Source organism: Boleophthalmus pectinirostris, unplaced genomic scaffold (assembly GCF_026225935.1).
Source record: "Boleophthalmus pectinirostris isolate CB_2022bp ecotype Guang Dong unplaced genomic scaffold, ASM2622593v1 HiC_scaffold_20, whole genome shotgun sequence".
NCBI classification, from domain to species: Eukaryota; Metazoa; Chordata; class Actinopteri; order Gobiiformes; family Gobiidae; genus Boleophthalmus; species Boleophthalmus pectinirostris.
The window spans coordinates 33,193,306-33,219,808 of NW_026571153.1; the positions used below are offsets into that span (position 1 = coordinate 33,193,306).

Here is a 26,503-nt window from a genome sequence, read left to right on the forward strand (position 1 = left end):
TAGATTAGTAATAGTAATAATAATAATGATCATTTTAATGTAAAAAAGTTATTTTTTTTTATAACTTTTAAAACATAACTTTAGAATTATATTAAATTTTAATATCTTTTATTTTTATAAAAAAAGGTGACTTGGTCTTTTGGTGTACGTTGGGTATAAGTGGCTCTCCTCTTGATTTTGCTCTTCCAATGTGGCTTTTGTGAAAAAATAGTGAGCATCGCTGCACTAGGGGCTGTAGTAACACTGTAGTAAGGCCCAGTTTTCTTCATCTAGATGTCATTATATTATTTATTTCTTGCTTTTATATTTTTGCTAATTAAATTTGTGCATTATAATTTGTGTAACTTAATTACAAAATAAATAAATAAATAAAAGGTAATTTTAGCATCCAGTTATGTTTTGGCAGTTCAAAGATGCGATTAAAGTCAGGTTCTCCATGGAAAACTTTGGCAGTTTGAAGACTGAAGCTGCTGAATCTAGGGTTATCACATACCCAGTGTCGGTAACGACACCGTAAGTCGTCATCCACATGTTTCCTAACTTCTTCTGGTAAGCGTGAGTAGAGCCTATACCAACTGAGTCACGTCTGTGACCCTACATGACGCCCCAGAGGTAAGTAAGTCTTTATTTATCTAGTGCTTTTCACAGACATATTTCACAAAGACACTTTACAGAGCATAATTCAGCATTATTCATTCACTCCAGATCCAGTGGTGGTTAAGCTACTCTTGTAGCCACAGCTGCCCTGGGGCAGATTGACAGAAGCGCGGCTGGCATGCCAATCAGTGCCATCGGTCCCTCTGACCACCACCATCACTCATTCACACACCACTTTCATACTAGGCAATGTGGGTTAAGTGTCTTGCCTAAGGACACAACAACAGTTTTTGTGACTGGCGCCCCACTGTGGCACCTGATTTTCCCAGTGGTCTCCCATCCAAGTACGAACCAGGCCCAGTCTTGTTTAGTTTCTGAGGATCAGACTTTTACAAGCCGATATGGCCAGGGTAATATAGTCCCTCATCATGTTCCTACAGAATCTTCTCACAAGAATCCAGCACAAGGATCCTGAGTGTCCTGGCGGTCATTTAGGATTCATAGAACCATAGTTACACAGGTAAATTTTGTTCTGTTTCACCCCTTCTGACCGCCAGAGGGCGGTGCTGAAAGCACTGAATGGCAAATCCCAGCTATGTTACGAAGAATCATGAGCACAGATCTCACTGAGAAGAGCCCAGAGATTCATGAAGAACCATGCCAAGATGATGAGGAGAGAAACACACTGACATTGTAGAACCTGGTAAATGTGGGTCTATAGTGCAATCCTAACAATACAAACTTAAATGATGGGAGAGGGTGTGCGAACGCACACTTCAAAAAGAACTGTTTAGCAGCATAGTGCATTAGCATACACTTAAAAGCCAAGGGTTAGGAGAGGGAACATAAAAGTTACCGCCACAAACAGCACTGCTACGACTGAGACGGTGAAAGAGTGACAGGAAAACAACACAAATTCTAGAATCTGGCTAATGCCATGTAGATTGAACCGAGAGGAGGAGCAGTCATGAATGACAAGGGACTATATTTCCTCTGGGGCGTCATCTGAGATCATAGGTGTGACTCAGTTGGTATTAATACTCAAAGTGCACATGTGTGAAGGGAACATTCAGTGTTCAGCTCCACCCTCGTGATCTGACAGTCAGGAGAGATGAAATAAAACTGCTGTGTACTGTCTGTTAGCATGTTGTTAGCAAAACTTTTATAAACTATCAGGGAGCATAATTATGATGCTCAGAATGTGTAAGGCAAGTGAAGAATAACTTTGAAGCACAGTAAACCGTTTAAGTTAAGTCTGTTTTTGACATGTATAGAGATCTTTTCACATCTGTTGCTAGGCAACCTCAAAGGCCAAAACTTGCACAGTAGTTATGATTAGACCAGTGGGGCCTGCACGGCCTTCTCTGCTGGCCTAAAAAAAATATCTGAATCACAGATTGATGTTAATTTTATTATTATTAATTAATTATTATTCTGTCCGCTTAATTTCAGAGCTTTTCCGATGCTTGTGCTGCTTCCACACGTGTATTTTCATATTAAAGCATTTGACCAATCACATTCAGCCATCATTTGTTGCAAGGCAGAGTCAAAGTCAAAGAAGTCTGCCTGAGGCTTTCACAATCTGTTCTGCAGACCCTCCAACACAAAATAAATGTCCATGAAACTGTTGCTTCAATCAATCAGATTTTGAGTTGGTATCACCAGACGTTTAGCAGCGAACGATGTCACTGGATTCAGACCCGTGTTTGGACAGAGAACACATCAGCCATCTGTAGCAGCTACGCGAATCGAAATGCTTTTTACTATGTATTACTATTATTAATTACCAGTGGTGTAGTGGGGATTTTTTAAGTGGGGGTACACGATTCGTGACCAGGACTAAACCAGGACTGAACCCTCACTTCTTCTTCGTGCTACTACTGAAGGCCTAGGTGTGAAATGCACGGTCTGCCACTGGATTAGACTATTATAAAGAACTGACAACACTTTTAGGTTGTAAAATGTTTACAAATGCCTTTTTGATTGATGACACAGGTAGAGGCATTTTGGTTTAGGACTCAGCGCTACTTCCTGTATTTTTGTACTTATCTTTAAAAAAAAAAAAAAAAGGACAGCCACGTTCATAAAGACACTTCACAAAACTATGATAAACGCTGATCACAGGCACCACCCCACCAAACCAAGACAGAAAAACTTGCTGCACTTTAATCATTGTCACTACTTAACCTTAATCTAAACATTAACCTATTTTAAGGCATGCCTGAGCTCTAAACAAGGTTGTTGAAAGATTTACTTCATCAGAACTGGACTGTTGTCCCCATAAAGTCAAGGGTGCGTGCAGACATGTGTCCCCGCAGTGTCATAAATACCCAAGGACAGGCGCGTAGACTTTGCCCTTTGAGATGCCACACAGATGATGATCTGTTATCACTACATCTCTTCTCCCTTCAGATCTTCACACATTGGTCCCTGTAAATTGCCAGGTAGAAAATACCAGAACACTCGGTAGTGTCCCCCATTCACACAGGGCCCAGTCCCAGAACACTGCTGGGTCTGATCACACACAACCTGTACAACTCTGGTCTGCCCCATCATGTCAACTGGAGGAGAATGGAACATAACCACATAGCGTAACCTGGAAACCAAGACTGTAACCAAAGAAATCAAGATTGTAACCAAGGAAAGTAGGATTGTAATAAAAGAAACCAGGATTGTAACCATGGAAACCAAGATTTTAACTGAGGAAACCAAGCTCATAACCACGGGCTGACAGAGAAATCAGTTCTGGCTTTGTTCACACTAGGGATGGGCATTCGATGAAATTTTTTTAATCGTTCGTCGGAAGAATTAACGATCGATTATCGATGAATCATTAACGTTTTTATATTAAAATGATCATCATTATTATTACTATCTGCACTACTAATCTGCAGAAATAAATTCAACTTTATGACAAATAAACCGTAACCACTCTAGAGCCACATCAGCCGTTTGACATTATAATGTGTTTAATTCAGTTTTGCGCAACTCTCACAGAAATAAAACTTAAAACCGCATCACTAATTTGCATAAACTAAGAGGAGATAAAACTACAGCTCTTGTGTCGCTGATGCGGTCACTTTCTGTCGGATTAAAAGACATGACTCAGTGGAATACAGGTTAGTGTGATTACATTTGCGTTTGTCAAATCCAGGACACCGTACAGGCGGGGGGAGGTGGGGACTCGTCATCGACATTGCGCGACTCTCACCTGGCAAAACTTTTTCCCTCTGGACACCGAAACATATGTGCTGCTTTATATACTGTGCTCATGGACTCACACTTGTCCCGAACGCAACGGAAAGCGTGGAATTTCTTGTACAAGTCATCGTTAAATACGCATTTGTGCTTCAGTACGTTGCAGACTGACCTACCGTTTGTGTCTTGCTCCTTCTGAGTGCAGAGAGACACATGTACAGACCCCTGTTTGGTCATGCTACGCACAGCAACCTACATTCGGTTTGTCGATTAAAATTAACGTAATCGATAAAATTCTTAATGATCAATTATCAATTAATCGCCTAATCATGCTCATGCTAGTTCACACTAGGGATGTGAATATTTGGCAAAAACACTATTCGAAAATCAATGACAGCTATTCGAATATTATTCGAAAATCGACCCCTCCCTCCCCCCCTTCCCACACCCGCACACACACACACACACGCATATACGAGATGACAGACGGGGTATTTAAGCGCAAAAGGTTTAATCAAACAACAACCTTCCAAATCAGAAATTAACATCTTAATTGAGCAACCCACATATGAAACAATATGAAATTATATTCAAGGCTATATCAATTTTAAAAACGCATGACCAAGCACATACTGTAGCCCACTGCACATACTGTAGCCCACTGCGCTACTTTCATTGAGCTGCCCACTGCAGAGAACACTCGCTCCGATGGCACGGACGTCGCAGACACACCTAAGTAAGCGCTCGCTAACTTTGCCAATCGGGGGTATTTCTGTTTGTTTCTTTTCCACCATGTCATCGGGTCAGTGTGGAGGGGGGGGCATATCTCCTGGCAGTACTGAGTTCATTTGTGCATGTTCCCGTGTTTCGGCGTGTGTCGCTCTCAGATGGCTCTGCATGGTAGTGGTTGATCTATGGTATGCTAGCTTCACCTGACAGATTTTACACTGAACCTCTTTGTCATTTAACAAAGTAAATGACGACCATACGGAACTTTTACTTGCTTTCTGCATTGCTAATGCCGCGCGGTAAGTTTTCTTCTTCTGTTATTCCGGAGCAGCCTCTACACTCGGCCTAGTCTATTGCGCCTACAGGGAGTTTTACAGTCTGTTAGCGCCACCTTCTGGCCGAATGCCGTACATGAAATATTGGTTAGGAAATGTCTTTATTCGAAATTACTATTCGATATTCAAACGTATAATGAATATTCGACTATTCGAAAATCATGTCTCATCTCTAGTTCACGCCTGACCCTTTCTTACAGTATGGTTTCTTGGTAACAGAACTGGAATAGTCTCAGAGTAGACTATGGCCCTGACCCAACACTCACACACGTGTACTTCAGATGCATGTTCACGACAAACGTGCAGGGTTCCGGTTCTTTCAAATGTTTTGATTCCTTCTTCACCATACCACTCTCTCTGCACGTCAGCGAGTGTGAAGCCGTACAGACTTCAGGCACGTGTATTGTCCACAATGTATTTGACTGGAATGTTGTCAAACAGCACAGTGCTCAGACCATAGCAAAGAATTAGCAACCTAGCAGCGAGTGCTAACTGAATACAATGGAAAGATATGGCTTTACGAATAATCTTTGAAGCAAATACTCGGACTGTACAGAACACAGCTCTGTAAAAACAACACACATCTTACTTGGTTATGGCCAATTCAGCAAATGATTAAAACAGACCTACAAGCTGTGGCTGATGAAATGAACTGTACGCTCACTAGACATTATTATTATTATTATTATTATTATTATTAGTCATCTGAAGTGCGGACTGTCCCTAGTCTCAGAAAATACACACTTCAATGTGTAGTAGGTAGTGTGTAGAGCCCGACCGATATATCGGTTGGCCGATATTATCGGCTGATATGGGCACCTGGAGGCATATCGGCTATCGGCCGATATGTTTGCTGATAGGGGCCGATAATTCACGTGGGCATGTGATACGTCATTATAAATCTTAGATTCTCTACGTTCTGTTCATTTAATCCAATTTACAGACAGATAAATGTCCGAATATGTGGCTCCACATCAGTATTTATCTGTGGAGTCATTTGTCTGTGTGTGTGTGTCCGTACTGTCCCTGAACACACCACAGAGTCGCGACACTCACGTGTGTTTGTTTACACCTGCAGAAACAGATCCAAACACTGAGATTATTTTCTTTGTACGGACAATCAGTTTGAGTCTGGATTAAAAGGACATTTATTAGTGCAGATTTGTGATGTGAGGAGGAGCCTGTGTGAGCGCTGAGTGTTGGAAATATGTCGACTCTGAAGCTAGTTTTTGTCATTTGTTATGGGTTAGCTGCTGTAGCTCACGCACATAATCAGGCTGTTTTCTATTGGTCTATTGTAAATTGACTACATTGGCTGTATATTTGCTACTGGACCTGCACTGATATGTAAATGAGCTGTGAACAGACGTGTGAATTATGACATTTGCACATATAATTAATTACCGCGGCGCGCACGTATTTACGGCTAAAGGCTAATAGCGCTAGGTTCTTTACTAGTTATGGGATCAGTCGCGAATGAAACGGCTCTTAGAGCCGGCTCTTTGAAGCAAACGACGGGAGCCTGATTCTTATTGGGAGTCGTGTTTTCTCTTTCTCTCACTTTTTTTCTCTTCACGCCGCGTGCAGACTCGTGGTAGTTTGACAACGGCAGCGGCTGAAAACGAAACTTTGAGAAATTTGCGTGTACATAGGATACAATTTTTTTTTAAAGAGCATATTTGGCTGTAGTTTAGCATAAAATAAATAAACCAGGACTAATCTTGGGCACGAGATAGAGACCGAGTCCCAACACTCAGTCCTGGTTCAGTTTTGGTTTAGTCCTGTTTACACATGGTCTAGATCTGTTTTAGGGTGTTTTCACACCGACAGTATTTGGTGCGCACCAAACGGTCCATTCGAACCAAAAGTGGTTAGTTCGTTAGTTGCGTTGGTGTGAAAGCGTCAATCGGACTCGGACCCGAACCAAATCAAGCGGACCGAGACCGCAAAAAAGAGGTGGTCTCGGTTCGCTGGAATCCGCACCAAATGACCAACTTTGGTGCGGTTCCTCTGGTGTGAACGCGAACATAGACAGTATGGACAAACGGACTATTCCAAATGCATCATGGGAGGGACACGCGTCTCCTCTGCCTGAAATGACGCTGTACGACTCCAGCGCAGTAACAGATTGTTGTCCAGACGCAGCCGGGATTCATTTTCGAATTATTTTACCAACAATGGCCAATACAGAGAATGTAACACACGAAGATCAGAGCAAGTATCAGTGTGCGAACGTGTGGCTCCAGAGTGAGTCAAAATTGGGGGTGCGTACCCCTGTTCGGGACCTACACGCACAGAGACGACCCGGTGTTCCCCGTGATCACGCAGCAACCAACATTTGTTATTTTAGGCTTTAATTAACCAAATAATTTCATGGCAATAGGCAATCGCCCATTCAATTGATACAACTTAAAAAAGTCCCTGTTTTTAGCCTAGTGTGAGGAATACAGTCGGACTAGATCCAAACCAGAGTCCCGAACCAGCGGGGGCAGCTCCAGTTCAGGCCGGGCTCAGAGGAGCTGGAGCGGGGAGCCTCGACCTGAGGAAGAACTTTCCCCGGGAAGAACCAAATGCGCGGAGGACGGACGCTCAGAACAACATATAACAAACCAAACTGGACTCACGCTTCTGTCCGGATGCTGTACCACCTTGGAACCAGCCGCGGTTCTTGAGCGCGGAGAACCGGAGCAGTGCGCCCGGACCTGTAGTCCACAGCGCATTCTTGCTTTCCCGCACGGAAACAGTGCGCAGACGACGGAACGTACCCGCTCGGACTCAGTCCATCAAGCACTGGTCTTGCTCGCCACCGTTTGGAACCAGCACATGGAGGACAGAGCCTCCGGACCATCTGACCAACGAACTTGTAACAGAAGACCAAGGACCAGACCCCAGCCCCGTCCTGAGGAGCTGTTGGCTGCTGCTGTTACCCGAACTCTGGGCTGATGCGGTGAGTTTGTACAAAGTTCTACATGTTGCTGTTTTATGAGTTCATGGTGATAATTTGAGATGAGGACGGCCCGCGGTATTAACAGGAACATCGGTGTTGATAACTGGAGTATCGCTGTTTTACCGGGGAAACAGAGACACGTCAATCGAACCAGTTTTGGTTCGTTTGCCGTGTGAACGCAGACCACACTGGAGTGTATTTGCTACATAATAACAATTTTATTGCCTGGTACGGACCAAATAATCGAACTAGCGGTGTGAAAACGACCTTAGTCCTGGTTTAGTCCTTTTTCAGTCCTGGTTTAGACCTGGTTCAGTCCTAATTCAGTCCTGCTTTAGACGTGCTTTAGACCTGCTTGCAGCAAAACAATCTGAAGAGCTGCTTGGGAGCCAAAAGAACCAGCAGGTTTTAGTGAGCCAAGCCAAAAGAGCCGGTTCTCTAAAAAGAATTGGAATACCCATCACTAGTGTGTAGAATGTGATGCAAAAATGCCATTAAACCAACCTACTGTCTGTAAATATGACATAAAGAGGCAGAATAACAATAAATGTTGCCTAAATAAACCCATTTTAAATCCACCAGAGCCAAACCTAAGTTTTTTAAACCATTCAACATTTACAGTGAATTTTTACATCACTAAATATATCGGCGATTATATCGGCTATCGGCAGCTCACAACTCCCATTATATCGGTTTCATATCGGCCACAACAAAATCCATATTGGTCGGGCTCTAGTAGTGTGTCGTGTGTCGTGTGTCGTGTGTCGTGTGTCGTGTGCCGTGTGTCGTGTGTCGTGTGCAGTGTGCAGTGTGGTATTGGTACAGGGCCTAAGTCACATCTGTGGCACATGTCTAACCAGGAAGTAAAAACTTTAGTAAAACTGTCGAACTGGGAAAACTAATGTGAAGCCAGTATTTGAGCGGTGAGCACTACAGCCCTGAAGTTCCCTCAGACAGAGGACAGAGGGGAAAAGTCTGACCCTTGTCACTTGCTGTAGCAATGGCTCCCACGGCGTCTGTGGTGATCAGGTAGTGCTGGCTGAGGCTGGGGAAGCGTTCCTTCATGTCCTGGATGAGTTTGTCAATGGCCTCCTTCTGCTCACCTCCGCTCAGGGACATGCCCTGCGCACACACACAAGCACACACATGCACACACTTCAGAGTCAGAGCAATGACTGCTCTTTCAAACAGAGGAAGCCCTATACGCTTCCATTTTTATCATATGCTATTGTTTAATACATTGTAAACTGCCTTTAATTACATCTGTATAGATACATCATCTTATTTGAATTGTTTAAATTAGAATTCCATTTTTTATTCACATCACAGTTAAAATAACCAACCATTAGTTGAAGAGTCAATTAATCAAGATTATTCCGATTTCGATTACAGCCCTACTCAAAATACAACTCAGAGTAAGCTAATAATGAGGCAAAACCAGGAAGCATTAACAAACGATACACAGCTTAAAGGAACCGTGTTGTATACTACAGTTTTACAAAACTACAATCACAACTGAACCTGCAGCTAGAGACACATCCAAATGTGTCACATTCTCAGTTTATGGACAGGCCTCATGTGAAGCTCAGAACCTCTAGAATTCCCTCCCTAAGGTGCAGAGGCTGCACTAACACTGACTCAGGATTAGAGCAGGTTGTCAGGTTTAGGTAGTACGACGGAGTATAAGGGTCAGATTAAAAAAAATTATAAATGCTGGCGCTATGAGAATAAAGTCGTAACATTTCGACATTAAAGTCATAATATTATGAGAATAAAGTCGAAGCCAGAAAAAGTCGTAATTTTTACGAGAATAAAGTCATAATTTTACTAGAATAAAGTCGTAATATTACGAGAATATCGGCTGCTCGGAAAGTATGAATGAGTGGAGAATGGAGAATTTAGAGCATTTTGTAAAGGAGAAGAATCCATGTATCATTCATTCATTCGACTGAAAAAGTACTGATTCAGGACTAAATCAGGTCCGGAACCAAACCAGAACTAAGACCAGGATTGAGACCGGGACCAGACCAAGACTGAAAACAGTTTAATCCTGGTTTAGTCCTGGTTTAAGTCACGGAAATGGGAAATGGCGTTTCCATGACTTTAAAATGCGATGCGTGACTATTGTGCCGCATACGGACTGCCAGGACTGAACCAGTACTGAATCAGTACTAAACTAAGACTAAATGGTTTTCAGTCCTGGTCTTGTTCCCGGTCTCAATCCTGGTCTCAGACCCGGTCTGGTCCCGGACCTCGTTTAGTCCTGGTTTAGTCCTGGTTTAGTCCTGGTTCAGTCCTGGTTCAGTCCTGGTTCAGTCCTGGTTCAGTCCTGGTTTAGTCCTGGTTCAGTCCTGGTTAGTCTTGGTTCAGTCCAGAGGCACAAATAATGAAGAAAATTGTTGTTTGTTTTCTTATTTTTGGTTTTATATTGAAAAACAAGGTTCTTCTTCTGCCGCATTTTTCACTTTGACTTTGATTTTATTATGACTTTATTCTCGTAAAATTGCGACTTTTTCTGGCTTCAACTTTATTGTCATAATATTACGACTTTAATGTCAAAATGTTAGCGCCAGCATCTTTTTTTTTTTTTTTTTTTATCTGACCCTTATACTCCGTCATAAGGTAGAGACCATTCAGATCAGAGAGAGACATTTTAGGTTTAAACACACTGGATTTCAGCATTGGAACTGGCAATGTAAATAAGAGTCATGTGAGGCTCACTCTGCTTTATGAATGGATAATCATCTTGAGAAAAACACCAAATCATAATGTAAACTTGGCCATCATGTCTGATGTTCATATTTATTCTTAATGACAAAAACATATTAATCTTGTATCTGAGATTTTGCATATGCCTCCTTTACATTCCCAGACCATTCTCTGTGCATGTCTTTGAGCTTGTTGTTATTCTATTATTAATAGAGTGATATAGCTTGAGTCCCTCTAGTCTGCCCTCGGCTCTAGCAGGAGTGAGTGTTACCAGGGAGCGCAGGGGTGTGTGGGGATCTAGTCCGGCTTCAGTCTTGGCCTTCTGAACCATGTCGTGGATCACCTGGATGCACTGGTCTGCACCCACCAACTGCACAAACATAGAGAGGAGGAGGAGACATGACCCACTCTACTTCTGTAAAGTACAAGTTTCTTACTTCAAGTATGACAAGTGTTTCTTTGAATCAAATAACTTAGAAGTGAGATGTGTTTACGTTGACATGTTCGGCTGCTAACTGCCATAGTCAGAACTGTCACTGACGTTGGTGGTGACATGTCATATACATAGACTTTATATATGAATGGGCATAGCTAACAGTGACGGGATAAATGGGATGGGATCAATTTCCCTCCCTGAATCGTGTGTACGTATTTTTGAAATAAATGTTTGTTATGTTTCTTCTGTTGTCCCTTTTTCTGTCCTCATCCATCTTGATTAAGAGACAAGTCCATTGTTATTGGCTCTAAAATAAAACTGAATTGCATGGAATTGCCCAACTTCAATGTCCCCTCTATCACAATGGTGAGGTGTGCGCCCTCTAGTGGTGCATTATTTCACAGAAGATATAGTCAAGATTCACCTTCTCTACCCAAATTCATCTAAATGAGTGAATAATGGGGATTCTACAGTGGGACATTATTCAATGATTAAATTGTCCTGTGGATCTGTGCTCCTTTAGTCAGAGCCTATTTGAGCAGAATACAACTGTCCAAATGAACTACACACATTCATATAAATGAGTTGAAATTTGAAATAACTAAGGTATACAGTGTGATCACCGTGTGCAAACAGCATCAAACTCACGTCACTAATCCAAAGAAATATGTGTCAAACTGGGGAGGTCAGGGTCAGGGTTTGGCTTTAGTGGATCTATACAACTGTAAACAGAAAGACCGTAAGGTTGCTTTTTTTTGACAGGGCGAATCAATAGATGTCACTGTTGATTTAAGGTTGATTGCAGGTAGCTTATTTTGATGAGGCAGCCCATTTCGACAGCACATCGGCTCTTTCTTACCCTGTCACCCATTGACTGTGACTGCTGTAGTGAGCGTCGTCATCTGGTCTTAAAATGTTCATACTAACCTGCTCTACATGATCCTGTTTTTTTTACTATAATCTTGCCCATTAAAAAAATCCTATTCATGACATAGGGCCTGGCTCCAAATTCGCCCCTGTAACTATCACAAGCTTCATTTGAGTGGAGCTGAATGCTGTGGGTGACGTCACACTCACTTAGTCCACTTCTTTATACAGTTTATGGTTATATACCAGCTGTTGTTACTTCCTGTGGGTGTGGTCAGCAGGTTGCTCACTCTGACCACGCCTCCTTGAAACCAACTAGTTGATGCCATAGACCAGAGGTTTTCAATAGGTGAGGCGATTCATGACACCTCAATCATAGTTCCCTGGTTCACATACATTTCCACAAATCAGTTTAAATTGGACTAGGCCAGTTGTGTGTGTTTTTGTTTTTTTTTGGCATGTATGTAAACGCAGTGTCTATAGAAAAGCTCCGTGTATAAACAGACCCAGTGGTTACTGCAGGGTCCCTGGGTCTCAGACAGGATCCGACCATCTCCAGAGACAAGCAGAGCCACTGAGTGACTGCCCCCCCTGCACACAAGCACAAAAGTCACACAGGAGAGGAGCAAGAAGAGCAAGAAGGTTAGACTACTCATTTCACAAAAACACAGTTCACACCATTATATTTGAGAATTACTAAAAACAGTGTCTCTTTTTCAATTTTTTTTTTGTATTTGGGTTAAAGAGGGAGTATTATGCTAAACAGATTTTTTTTTAGCTTTCTACCATTTTATAATGTTCACTCATCCAAAACATGCTTGAAGAAGTTTTAGATGCCTTCCATGCATGTTTGAGTATTTTAGTGATTTTTCCCAGGCCTTACTTTCATCCTCCTCATGGTTGGCAGTAGGGTTGGGTGATATGGATCAAAAAATATATCTCGATATATTTTGCTATATCTCGATATACGATATATATCTCGATATATGTTCAAGAAAAAAATAACCTCCTAAAACTGAAAACTGCAAAAACAAATCTGCCAAATTCCCCAAGGTCTTTTTTTTTTTATTGAAGTGTTAGAGGTCCACAGTTCATATAGGAACATTTAAGATTACAACAACCCTAATTACATAAATAATAATTTTACTGTAAAATAAAAGAAATAATACATATTTCCTTCTTTTCATTCATAAATAAAACAACTCAACACAAGCTCATCTTTGCATTAACCCTGCTATCCAGACCAGAACCAGAACCATGAGCTCTTTTAGCAGAAGCAGCTCAGGATGTTTCTTATTTTAATAGATCCATGTTATTATCCAGCGTCAGGAGCTCTGAAGTTTAATCCCACAATCCACTGCAGATCAAACCCAACGTTTCCAAACACTATTGTACAAGTTACACTGCAGCAGATTATTCATTAAAATCTTCTGCATAAATACACTTTACAACAAACAAAGCATAACGACTCCAGAGCCACATCAGCCTGTTTGCGATAATAATGTGTTTAATGCAGTTTTGCGCACGTGTGTTTACATTTTACAGAAACGAAACTTAAGCGCATGGCTCATTTGCATAAACAGCACTTCTCATGCAGCTCAGCTCGTTTAGCTTGTTTTGGACTAATGGACGCGACTCGGTGGAATATAAGGATGTGCTGCTGATGGTTTTGTCTGTAAATGGTGGAAAAGGTTCGTGGTGCTTGAAGCTTTTCACTGGCACCAACTTTCGGCGTTTACGGCGGTAGTGAGAAGTGAAGGAGACACGAGCGAACAAAATGAGGGAGGCAGAGGCGACGAGAGAGAAGGTAAACAAGCGAGGGGGCGAAATCTAAATTGAATATAAGCATTATATCGATATATACGATATGTCAGAATTCATCTCGATATATTTAAAATATCAATATATCGCCCACCCCTAGTTAGCAGTACGAGCCTGTACAAGACTCCACCCTCAAATCTACATCACTCATGCTCCCACTCAACAATTCTCCATAAATGTACAAAAACAAGATACAAAATTGTACACAACAACTTCACAAAACTAATGCAAAATGCAGTAGTTTCATTAGTGGGATGTATACTGATTGTGTTGTGAATGTGCTCTGAAGGGGGAGTGACTTAAAGGGATAGTTCGTGTCTTTGACATGAATCTGTTTCCGATGAGCCGAGTTCCTGCCTGGTTTTGATGGTGATGAAAGTAGTCCAGCAAGTTGGCTGGGGATATTAAAATAAAGTGCTTTACTTCTCAAAACAATCTGTGTTCAAAAGAGTGATGTATTTGCATCACAAAACATCTGCCAACAAAAAAGTTACACCTCAACATTGCTTGGCACTATTTTTTCTCCGTTCGTATCACTCGTGTCACTCTTTTGAACACAGATTGCTTTGAGAAGAAAATCACTTTATTATACTGTCCCCAGCCAACTTGCCGGACTACTTTCATCAGCACCAAAACCGGCCAGTATCTCAGCTCATCGGACACTGTCGGGGGGTAAGTCAGTGTGGATGCACAACACTGACGGGGATGCCATACAGATTCATGCAAAAAAAAACAGAATTATCCCTTTAATGTCGAGAGCAAAGGGACTTTTTGCACATGGGCAGCAGATATGACATATGCAGAGGTAATTTAATAACTGTTACCTAACAACCATAATGTAAAAGGGCCAAAACTTTAATTGCAGAACAGTTATGACTGGAATTATAAAAAAAATAAATGACAACATCTTTATTTATTTAAATGCATGCTGTCAGAAAAAGTCCTTCCTTGTGCATAAATTGTTTTTGTATTTTGGACAGATTTTTCCGTGTTGATGACATAGGTTAGAACGACTTGATTTTACAATTCACTGCTGCTTAATGTATTTTTGTACATTTCCTCTCAACGTTCTCCCACAAGCCTCCACTTAACTGATGTAAAACTGTGAGGAGTATTGACCGCAGGTACTGTCCACTAAACCCAGTCAGAATGAGAAAAACATGAAAGCTGTACTGTCTGTGCCTGTGTCTAAAATGGGAGTATTTTACTTGTCTGGGGCATTCACTGCTAACACATAACATATTTATTTTTTAATTTCACAAGTTTTTGGTGCTCTGAGCCCCTCCTCCCTTTGCCCTCCATGTTAAGTCACTGCCCCTTCAGAGCGCTGTCACACACAGCGTGCATCCCGCTAATGAAACGACTGCACATTGCATTAAAGTTTGTGAAGTTGCTGTGTACAGGTTTGTATCATGTTTTGTTTTTGTTTTTTGTATATTTATGGAGAATTGCCATGTCAAACACTCTGTGACACATAGTTTTAAAGAAACTGGCATTCAAAATAAAAAAAAGGTTTTTGGTCAGGTTATGGGTAAATTGAATCACCAGATTGAAGCCTGACCTGTGGACCAAACTAATAACATTTTTATTTGTAATTTTCAAGTGTCTGTGAGGTAGGTGAGATTTTATACAGAAAAATAACCTAACCAGAGAACTGTTTACCTAAAAGATACACATGAACATCTAAACATCATAACATTTCAATTAACTTGTGTTCACCAAACTCAAACACTTCATGTTAAAGGTTCTATAGTACATCAAACTGACTCTTGTAAACTTTAAACCTCGTTATAATGCTGTGACCTCCTCAAATATATGCCCGGAATTTTGTTTCATTCACATGTTTGCGTAATTAAGTATTGAGTATTATTAATCTGTCTGCATCTCTAAAGCTCAAAATGCTCTGTTCCACCTTGAAGTGGTGGTTTTCAAGAGAACAGTTTTACATTTAGTTCAGTAGAGAACGACAATAATGGGGCTGAAATTATCATAATTATTCTAGTCAAGGTGTATGGGGTTTAAAAACACAATGGAGCACTTCCTGTATTACTACATGACATCACTAGGTGTGATGAGTAGGAGTTTGTTGGTGAGAAGAACGTGTGCAGGGTTTGCGTTTTAAACGTGTGAATGAAATGAAACCAAAGTGTCTGTGAAGAGGAAACTACATTAGGACAGATCAGAAGGTAGAGTAATAGTGGACCCTTTGACTGGTACACACTATAAATGTATTCATTTATTTACAAATGTAGTTTTCATTCTCCTGCCATTGTTTATTAATGGAAGCAGGAGTGAATCAACTTTACCAACCGCCCCTGGCTCATCTTACCCCAAAGTGACTTTTTTGGATACATTTTATTATTATTATTGTTATATTATTTTTATGGAAAGAAATGTGCTTTATCTGTTAATATATATCTTGCAAACTGACCCAAAACGGCTCTAAATAAAAAATAGTTTTTTTCAAATGTTGTAATAAACAAATATTTGTTTCCAGTTTTCCAGTTGTATTATTTGATTCATTTATGAACTGATTTAGTATACTTTCAGGGTATAAGTTCATATGCTTATATAATCGTAGAGTTTAGCAGATTTAATGAGTGGCTCAGTTTAGCCCAGTGTGGCCTGGGCATCACTGTACTGAGCAGCACAGATTCTCTTTACAAATAGTATTATCAGGGACCCAAAAGAACCGGAACGATTGTGAATAGCAAGGCGTGAGCAGAGACAGTTTCTCTCGGAGCCTGATCACGGGACAGAGACCGGGAAGTGTGCGGATCCGAGACTCTTCTGTACTTCCCATAAACCGCGCTAAAAGTCCAGAGCGCAACGCCACGGTCCAGGCGCAGACAGAACCAGTCTAACCCAGGACTTTGAGGTCGAAATATTTGAAAAGTCTTACCCTTCTACTCCGCCGAATACCTCTGCCATCTCACACTTCCTGTTTTTGTCCCTCGCTCGCTCACGTCAGGAGGCACGACACCGCGTTTGTGAGCCCAATCCACGGTGCGCGCGTCACGGTGTGTCCCCTGCGCCAGTCCCCGGGCCCGCCCCTGGAGCTTCGGGGCCACTCCACGCTCGGGATGCGGAACAGGGGCGGGGTCCTCCTGGGTCTAAACCAATCCCTGTCGAGTGGCGCACAGGCTGCGTCGTGATTGTCTGAGCTTCAGAATAGAACCCGTTTTATCCACGCACCAACAGAGGGCGCAAGGTGCAGCGTTACAGTTTGTTTTGTTTTGTTTTTTTCCAGTCGTTTTAAGCAATTTTTTGAATCTTTGTTTAGTTTTATTATTTGATTCAAACATGTATCTGAACAGCGGCTCAGGTGGCCAAATCATCTGGAATATTTCTCATAAATTCACACAGTTCTCTTGGCTGGAAATCCAGAAGGATATTTCTCTGTAACTGTTATATAGATGAGTTTGGATTTCTCCAGGCAAACATTTCTGGGACTTTCTCAGAACACTGCACAGCTCTCATTCACAAACACATGAGCAGTGAATTCACCTTGTTTCAACAATACACATCTGTCCACACATGGACTTCAGCCCAAACTCTGTCACTTTCAATATGGAAACTTAAACATAATGGCAAAATTCTGCAATTTGTGAGCACTAAAAATCAAACAGACTGTACAGAGTACACACACATCTCACTGTGAGATGTATACATTTTCAATAACACATTCCATATTACAGTGCAAGTGTTGATGTATTTTCTATTACAACATTTCAGCTTTCTTCAACATAAATATTATTATATTTTGATCAAATATTTCAAAATCTACTTTGCTGTTGGCTATTAAAATCTGAAAATCATTGATACAGCAGGATTCTGAAAGTTGACTTCCTGGTTGGACATGCACAGGCAAATCCACCAGCCAAAACAATACTACAAACAATAGAAAAATAGTGTTTGTTGTGCATAAACTCTGCATTTTGGATGAAGTTTAGAGTATTGATGACAGAGAAGTTTCCTTTTTTTTTTAAAGAATTCTTCCAGAAGTGCCAAATGACTGATGTCATATACTTGTTACCTGTGTGCAGTTGAAATGCGTTTTGATTTTATAGATGCAAAATAAAATATTGACAGAAACCATACAGAGATCAGAACAGAACATGAAGTCACTCACAGACCGCTTTGTCTTTAACAACTTTATTGATATTTTTTTCATGGTTTTATTGTAATGAAATTCATACTCTGTGTCTCTGGACCTCGGACTCTTGGGTCACTAACAAAACTAAATCACAAAATGATTCCATGTTGTACATATCCACCTGGCGGACATTCCAGTTGGCTTCACCAGGGGTCACTCAGCAGCTTCAGGAGGCTCTGCTCACTCCAGCCCCCACTGCACATGCTCAGTGCATCTTTGAGCAGAATTTACCACTCAGCACTGTCAACTAAAAATATAGACTAACTTCACCCAAAAAATGTGAACCTACACATGACCTTACAGACAAGCTGTGTCTGACTTACAGGAGGCATGTCTGACTGTTCCAGCCCAATGAAAGCTCAGAGCTCATCAGAGTGTCCTGGAAGTGCTGAAGGACTCTGGGTTACTGTACCAACAGAGACACGCACACCTCGTCCTCCAAAACATGAGGAAACTGTGAAAACCTGATCAGATACGGACTCTTGGTCGAATACTGGAAACACCAAGTGGTCTCTGCAGAGCACAGCACAGAGCTCCAATCCCTATCAAACCACCCCAGTCAAGGTCTAAGTCCCAAAACCTGACCCTTCACCTGATCCCATAATGCACCTGCAGATGTATTCCATGATTAGCGGTGTGTTGGGTTGGAGCTCTGCCTGTGTGTGGCTGTGAGCAGAGCAGGGCACACACAGAACTCAGAGGCTCCTCTAAAGCACTCTGACTCTGCTGGAGACCATAGTCGGACGTGGGCTTGTGTCTGAGGACTTCCCTGACATCACGCCGCTGGTAGCTGCCTTAGTTTAAAAGGGGACATTGAGTTCTGTGTGCCTTATCTGCTGAAAGGATGAGCTAGCGCCCTCACCAGGGCGGTGCTGGTAATACTCCCCCCACCCCTTACCCCAACACCCCTCAGTTTACAAGAAAATAACAGAAAATAAAAAGAGAAAAAAAAAACAGAAAGAGCAGTCCCCCCACCCCCCAACTGGGCCCACACGCCCCCGTGTGGTCAGTGAGTGCGGCATAGCCGACAGAGTCTCTGAGAATATGACACTGTGAGAGTGCGAGTGCACGTGTACGAGTGTACGAGTGTGTGAGTGTGTGTGTGTGTGTGCTTGTGAATGTGCACGTGTGCGGCTCCACGGGGGTGAGGGGGACTTCTAGTACTTCTTCCCCGGGACAAACTCCTTGGCTTCAGGGTTCAACACGCTCTTCCTCTGCAGAGACACACAGTGTCAGACATGGTCCCATTCGGCTTTGAGCTAATGTTAAAGCTTGTGTTAGGAAGCACTCACCGCCACCTCCTCCGGGCTGCTGTGCTGCTCGCTCACCGACAGCCCGTTGAGCTGCTGCTGCAGCTGGCCCACTCCCGCGTTGTTGAGGTCACGTGAGGGAATGAACCAGTCCTGGTCCTCCTCCTCTAACATCTCCTGAAAACAACGCTCCAAGAACTCCTGCTCCAGCAGCTCCTCCTCCACCTAAGGAACACACACACTGGGTTAGGTTCATGTACACATTTAACTATGAGTGGAGGTGTGGCAGTAAGAGACTGATGTGTAGCATCTGCACACTACACAGGAAGCAGCATTAGCCTAACTCATGGCAACTGTACTTAGGACAATGGTTAGGTCAGAGGTCACAGGTGTCCAAACTATGGGCCAGGGGCCAAAAAGGTTTGTTGGCCATCAGACTTCCTGCTGAATTGGCTCAAATGATCATGGGTAATTCTAGCACGATTCCCTCAACAGCAGCATGTTACATTGTGATACAGATGTAAACTGTGTGCTCATTAAAAGTACAATAAGTCTGTCAAAGCTCTTTAAATACATTCATCTGAATGCTTCACTGTAACAACAATCTGTGATCTTCTGCTCTGTTTCAATATGCTTCCCTCAGTGCAAAGCGTTTGCACACAGCTGAGTTAGGGTGACGTACAAGAGCTTCTGATCCCAGAGCTTAGGCCAGTTCACACTGTGTGTAAACGCTGTGAGCAGAGCAGGGCATCTGGAGCTCTCCTGCTGTGAGCGCTCAGTCTGGTGAGAGTTTGGTGTGATGTGCTGCATGTGACAAAGGGCCAACAGTCAAATCAGTAAAACAGCAAATTTAGTGCCACTGGGTCGCTTCACAGAGCGCAGGAATGTGTGAAAAAAACCTCAAGATCATCATGCAAGACACAGCTAATCAAAATAAGTGGTAGGGCCCTGGCCCCGGGGCCTGGTGACATCACAGGGACCCACCTGTCTGTTATACTCCTCCTCGTTCTCCATCCACATGTACTCAGCAAAGGGGTTGGCGTCGTTGCCATCTCCTGCGTGCCCATTGGCCACTGGCTCTTTCCCCTCCTTCCCTGGGGCCCCTCCTCCTGGTGTCTTGGCCACCTCAGGACCACTCATCTCAGCTGGCTCTGCATCACAACACATCACAACACATCACAGACATTACAGGACAAGTTCTTTAAGCTACACAGCAGAAGCACAAACTAAAGAACAAGTTACTGTGTGTCAAAGCTGCTGTAGCCTGTAGTTTAGACCAGAAGATCTCATGCAGAGAATAGACCTACAGGACACAATATTCAATATTTTAATAATTTTAAAATATATTACACTGGCTTTGTGCGGTATGTGCCTTTAGGGCTGGGGGATATGGCAAAAAAGCATTTGGTCAAATATAATTTTTTCTTAAAAATAAACTGAAAGCCTTTCAGAGTTAATTCCAATAACATAAGACCAATCTGACTTTTAGTGTCCTTTAAAAAACAACATTCTGTGTCTTGTGCTCCACATGTGTTCCTGACACTGGACTTGTACCCTAAAGAATCAGGATGACAGACGGGCCCACAGGCAGGCCCACGAGGCGGTTCAGGGAGTTCCAAAGTGCTGTGCTGACAATCCTACTGCTGAGGCTACTGAGTCATAGCCTGCCTCCAGCATGGGGAGACATGGGGAGACATGGGGAGACAGCGAGAGACAGCGAGAGACAGCGAGAGACAGCGAGAGACAGCGAGAGACAGCGAGAGACAGCGAGAGACAGCGAGAAATAGGAAATCACATTAAATGCCCAAGCGGGATATCGGCTGAGCCAATATTATATCAAGGAATCACTCACCCATTCACACACATTCACATTCATACACCAGTGTATAAAGACACTGGAGGCAAGTGTCTTGTCCAAGAACACAACGACAGTATTCACCTGTGGGATCTGACCACTTTTTTGATGTTTATATCAAGATCAGGATTTGAACCACCAACCTTCAGTTCAGTGGACAAACATTAAGTAAGCTATTTTTGCCCCTATGTGAGTCACTTTTTCATATGAAGAGAATTCAAATATAAAAAAATATATAATAGTTACAAATACTAATGCTGGGGGGATTCACAATGAAAACAGACTGTAGGGCAAACTGCCTGTAGACAAAGGCGTTTAAAAAGGTGCCAGACAATGTTTTAGTTTTAAAGAGTCACTAATGACTTCCATTAAAACTTTAAAAATATGCTTGCAAAATCACCAAAGTGTGCCAAAAAAGTAATCATTCTTATAATTTCATTTTTTGACCACATGGCCCAATCCTAATTATGTGAGCCACCCCCATTTTGACTGACTTTAGTGCAATTAGTATCAAGGTATTGACACTTTTACCTTGTTTGGATCATTTTGTTTAGTCTTAAAGTCTGCATTCTGAAAATGCTCGAGTGCTGGTTTTTCTGGGTCAGTAGAGCAGAGAGGCGTGTCAACAGCTGTCCAACCAAAGGCCTGGAACAGTCCTTTATGATTTGATCACATTGACTTCATTTGGTAGAATGACACCTGTTCTAAATATAAATGATAGTTTTACAAAAATCTTCAAATTTGTAAAGAAAAGTTGAAAAACACTAGTCTATTGCAAAAAAAAATTGAATATCATGATATGATATTCATTTAATTTCAGAAAGTAAAACACAAATATTATACAAAGTCAGACACAGTGAGAAATATTTCAAGAGTTTGTCACCATTTATGTAGATAATGAAAAAACTAAGAAAATTAGAATATTGTGAAAAAGTTAAATATTAGGAAATCATGGTGTCATACTGTAAAGGTTTCCAGAGCCTTTAAATGGTTTCTGAGTCTGGGTCAGAGAGCTACATAATCATGGGGAAGGCTGCTGACTGGACAGATGTCCAGAAGATTCATTGACACTACACACACAAAAGGTAAGCCACCTATGGACTAGTATGTTGGAAGAAAAAAAAAAAAAAAAAAAAAAAAAGAGGAAGTGGGTGAGTTCTGAAATTTACAACATCACACAAGAGAGACTCAGAATTTCATTCAAACAAGTTAGGCACAAGGAGCACATTTTTTTCTTTAAACATTACTTCAACAAAGTATTTTTTTGATGGGTCAAATATTCTCCGTGTACTTTAGAGGAGTTTTGGTCCAGTGTACAGCATGCACACAACACAGCACCCAACAGTGGAACACAGAGAACATCCTAGTGTGATGGAATTTCCAAATGTGATGTCATGATTTCCAATCAGGAAGTCAAATTATAAACCTTAAAAATGTCAAACTGGGAAATCTTTAGCAACATTTAATGTTAACACTGGTTTAGTAAAAAGGTGTAGTGAGTCATGTGTTGAAGTTAACAAGGTAAACAAAGTCAAGTCAATTATAGGGTGGGACACATGGTCATAAACACCCAACTGTGAGCTCATCCTTTTGCTGATGTGCTGTTTCAGTCACTTTCCTCTGTCCAGCTCCAGACACATGCCTCCTATCAGCCTCTGTCAGGCTCTGAGTGACTGACATGTACAGTTAACCAATCACAGTGAAGAGTGAACTCAAAAGTCTACAGAACTGATCAAACCCAAACATCACCTGGCATTTAGAGAATCTAGTTGTTGTTTTTTTCACCCACTCCTAGTCAATTAAGCTTTTAGATCCAACTCATGGCATTTTTAAAAATGGGCCCTTCACATGTTGCTGTTCAAAATTCAAACATGAAAGCACAGATTTCTATCTAAAACTCAGACTGCACAAATGAATAACAATAATAATAATAATTTTGCTTTCAATCAACAATGTGCTGCTAAAACTAAGTAACACGACTTATGTGAGGGATTGTTTTGATGACTGATACACCAGTTGTATAAAATCATCGAAATAGTGAGTTTTCCATTAGGACACCTGCCTGGTATACGGCCAACACACAGGTGCTATTGAACGTGTGTGGCTGACTGACTCACTAGATGAGACAAATGTGGTATTACTGCCCGTTCACCTGCCCGTATACATGACCCTGTCTGCGGTGCTCGGAATGTTTGCGTCACTACAGAGTGGGTTAAAACAATACTTTTAATTTCAACAGGTCTGTTTGGGCCTGCTCCTTTGCACTGCGGGACAGTGGTGCGCACCTGTGTTGTGAGGAGTCAGTTTGCGTTCCACAGCGTGCTCCTTTACGCATCACAGTCCTGATCCATACGACGGCTGCACGAGCAGACGAGCGCCTCCGTAATCAGAACACATTATGTAATGTCAGAACTGCACGTAACGGGGCTCCGCCGTGGCTCCAGCCGCACTGCTCTGCAGCTAACGGGCTAACCCAGGTGCCCTGCAGGCCCACCTGCGCCCCCGTGCTAAATGGATTGGACGGCTTTGGCCGAGGTAATGCTAAGTGGCTAGTTCGCTCACAGCGTGTGGAAATAGTCCGTTATTGGACAGGCCTAAAGTGGAGCCATCACAGCAACAATAACAAAGGCATGAGACCAAGGACGTAAAGCTGGATTTGATGACGCCAGTCCAAACTGAGCGCACACATTTCATCATTACACTGTGAAACATGGCACTGTACACATGAGAACACTGTTAAACGTCAAGCTGTGGTGTTATGTGCCGCTGTGGAGCAGGGGGCAAGGCGCCAGGCTCTGATAGAAGTGCACTTGTGACGGATGCTCCGGACAAACAAAGTGTCCGCGGAGCTAGCCGCGGCTACAGCTACAGCATGGCAGCATCCCCCGAAGCAGCTCTGCAAAACAAGCGCTGTCCCGGGGATTAGCGGCGCTCTGGCCGCTGTGAGGCCGCGGGGAGAGCGCTGGGAGACCGCACACACACGGCCACACGCGCGCACGTACCTGGCATGGCGTCCCCGCGCTCACGGTGTGTGGAAGTGCTCCTCGGACAGACACGCTCGTCGTTCCCAATGAAGCCTCGTCTGTGGCCGATGCAACGTAGCTCTCTTTAGCTCGCCTCGTTAGCCACCGAGTGCTAACGTTAGAGAGCTCTGTCACGTGGGCTGGGTCGCGTTCAGGCCCGCTCTGAATGTGGGAATATACACTACACAGCACACAAGTTTGTCTTCAGGAGCATGTCCAGTAGTGTGTCAGACACTGTATTTAGAAATAATTCAACGTAAAAGGCCTACACGTATTTATCCAGCTTCGATAAGATGCAAAAACAAACAAAACACGCCCCGTGTGACTCGTTTCTGTCACGTACCGTACGGCAGTGAGTTACATCATTATAGTAATGTAGAAACGGAGCACGAGGGACGCTCCTGAATGCATCTCTTGAACAAACATCCGAAGACCCTGCCCCCTGCACACACACGCACACACACTCACAAACACACACACACAAACACACACACACACTCCTGCTGCACAGTGCACTGGCCCGGGACCCAGAGAGGAGCCGCCTGCGTGGCCACGCTCTTCCGAGACTAGAGCCGCAGGTTTCAACACGCAGAATCAACAGTTGTGGCAAAAATCACCGTGATCACACTGTACACAGTGTACACTACACGCTGAGTGAAAAAGGGCCGTCAACAGTACGGAGGTTTTAGAGATGTCTTTATGATATGCCACGAGCCTTACGTGTCTTTATGTAATTTACTAACCTGTTTGCCTCGGCACATGCCCGAACCAGTAACTCAACGTAAATGAGAGAGTAACCATCTGTGCACAGAAGTTATAAACTTCATACAGGCGAGATTTCCAAACGTTTGGGGCAAAGCGAGCTCCTTTGGCTCCAACAATACGGACTCACCACTCAACTTCAAGAGCAAACGGGGACGAAGCCTCTTTCCGGGGAAGTGGTCTTTTCCGTTCCCAAACACTATAGAACCGCGAAGCGGCGTACGGGCCACAAAGTGCACAGGCGCTCGTGCCAAAAACGTGCAGCAAAACGACAGTTCGTTATTAAATCTACGAAAGGGTCGCGTTTGTGGTGGTCGCGTATGTCCAGTTGTGCACTGCTGTCATTGGTGAGTTTGCACGTCACTCAAAAGCGTTGTGGGTTTCTATTGGACTAGGCTATGTTAAACCCCGCCCCATCCCCTCCATTCACGTAAGTAAACAGAACGAGCCCTTTATACGTGAGCCCCTCAAATCCACACGACGGTGAGATTTGGGGTCAGAGATCCAGTCTCTTTTATGAGACATTTACAGCTCATTTCGTAAACATGTTGTAAAACTGAGAGTTAAAAAGCTTGTTGTGTAACTGAAGTGGGTCGAGTAGCCAAAATTGTACAGAAGTAATGTTACTTACTGATGTAGGTCTTTTAATTTCTTGGGTTCTTAACAATACAATAAAGTGTATTTACCTTGTTGACAGGTTTCGGGTGCTAGCTGCAAGCCATCTTCAGAACTGGACTCAAGTAGGTCCATGAAATTACTCAAGTAAGAGTAAAAAAAATAATAAAAATAATAATTATCAGAACATCACATCTGATTTATAATTGAAATGTAATGTGAAGGACAACATATTAAGTCAGTAGCGTGCAGACTTTTCATGCAAATCAGCTGGCCTATATTTATTTTCCCTCATATTAATTGTTTGTATACGGATTCATTTTGGAGTCAAATTAGAGAATGCTAGACCATATATTTTAGTAATATTTGTATATGGGACTGTATTTGACATTCTCTTTGTACAAACAGGGCTATTTGTGATCTGTTTGTTTCTACTCCTACACCTTGTTTATGCAGCTGAGCCTTCAGTACTATTGTTATCTATGTAATTATTAGTATGCATCAAGAAACCACGAAGGACATATGTGTAATGCAATTGCATATTTTAGGTTTTTTTGGGTTTTTTTTGTTTTTTTTGTAGTACTTTTTTGTTTTGTGATACTTTATTATCTCTGTAGGGAAATTGTCCTCTGCATTTGACCCATCCTTTCTGGAGCAGTGGACAGCACATGGGCCCCGAGGACCCATCTCCACTTGGTTAACACCTTAGCTGGAGGATTTTACCAATGGTGCATGTTTTGGGTTGATGGGGGAAACCGGAAACCCACACAGACATGGGGAGAACATGCAAACTCCACACAGAAAGGCCCGGGCGACCTGGGGATCAGACCTGGAACCTTCTTGCTGTGAAGCGTGAGTGTTAGCCACTCAGCCACCATGCTGCTTTATTACACAAATGGTACATGATGTTGTCAAAGGAAAGACACAAAAATGTGAAACAGCGCTGCAAGAAACACAAACGTTCAGGTCTGCTTATAAAACATGAGAGATTCCTGCCGAATGAATGAGTAAAGCACTGTGCTCATCTGAGGGAAGAAGAGTGTCATTTTATTCAAAATGATGTTGACAAATGAGCTCCTTTGTTTCACATGTGTCATTGAAATAAACAAATCTGACTGGACTGTTGTGTTTGGTTCAGAGGGAGCAGTGGTCCTCTGTATTAAACAGAAGTGATTAGCCAAAAAAGTAACTCTTCCTCAAAAT

General features: G+C 42.5%; 2 protein-coding genes and 1 long non-coding RNA gene across 4 annotated transcripts in view; 1 reads left to right on the forward strand and 2 right to left on the reverse strand.

Moving 5' to 3' along the window:
- The window catches only part of nagk (N-acetylglucosamine kinase), a 29,977-nt gene extending 13,299 nt beyond the window's left edge, over positions 1 to 16,678 (reverse strand). Inside the window, exons 1-4 of the mRNA XM_055156120.1 lie at positions 16,542 to 16,678; positions 12,325 to 12,409; positions 10,787 to 10,885; positions 8,787 to 8,928 (exon numbers count right to left, since the gene is read on the reverse strand). Of these exons, the coding sequence (XP_055012095.1) occupies positions 8,787 to 8,928; positions 10,787 to 10,885; positions 12,325 to 12,409; positions 16,542 to 16,570 (355 nt within the window). The 5' untranslated portion in view covers positions 16,571 to 16,678. The remainder of the gene's footprint in view (positions 1 to 8,786; positions 8,929 to 10,786; positions 10,886 to 12,324; positions 12,410 to 16,541) is intronic.
- Positions 16,679 to 17,778: 1,100 nt separating this feature from the next.
- paip2b (poly(A) binding protein interacting protein 2B) lies at positions 17,779 to 24,082 on the reverse strand. Its single transcript, XM_055156626.1, has 4 exons — positions 23,903 to 24,082; positions 20,030 to 20,196; positions 19,088 to 19,270; positions 17,779 to 19,009 (listed from the first exon to the last, which is right to left on the reverse strand). Exons 1-4 carry the CDS (start codon positions 23,907 to 23,909, stop codon positions 18,953 to 18,955), a joined length of 414 nt encoding a protein of 137 aa, XP_055012601.1. The 5' UTR covers positions 23,910 to 24,082; the 3' UTR covers positions 17,779 to 18,952.
- A 926-nt stretch (positions 24,083 to 25,008) lies between these two features.
- LOC129409832 (uncharacterized) lies at positions 25,009 to 26,282 on the forward strand. Of its 2 annotated transcripts, none has more exons than XR_008632606.1 (3): positions 25,009 to 25,168; positions 25,383 to 25,447; positions 25,918 to 26,282. It is a non-coding gene; the product is annotated as an uncharacterized LOC129409832 (long non-coding RNA). The 2 variants fall into 2 exon arrangements; XR_008632605.1 differs by having other exon boundaries at positions 25,133 to 25,168; positions 25,383 to 25,425.
- The last annotated feature ends 221 nt before the right edge of the window (positions 26,283 to 26,503 follow it).

Excerpts from the sequence above, each read along its gene's own strand:
- paip2b (XM_055156626.1), bottom strand. Across the intron at positions 19,271-20,029 it reads AGGAGGAGTATAACAGACAG|GTGGAGGAGGAGCTGCTGGA; the intron begins GTGGGTCCCTGT and ends TGTGTTCCTTAG. Across the intron at positions 19,010-19,087 it reads GCAGCCCGGAGGAGGTGGCG|AGGAAGAGCGTGTTGAACCC; the intron begins GTGAGTGCTTCC and ends GTGTCTCTGCAG.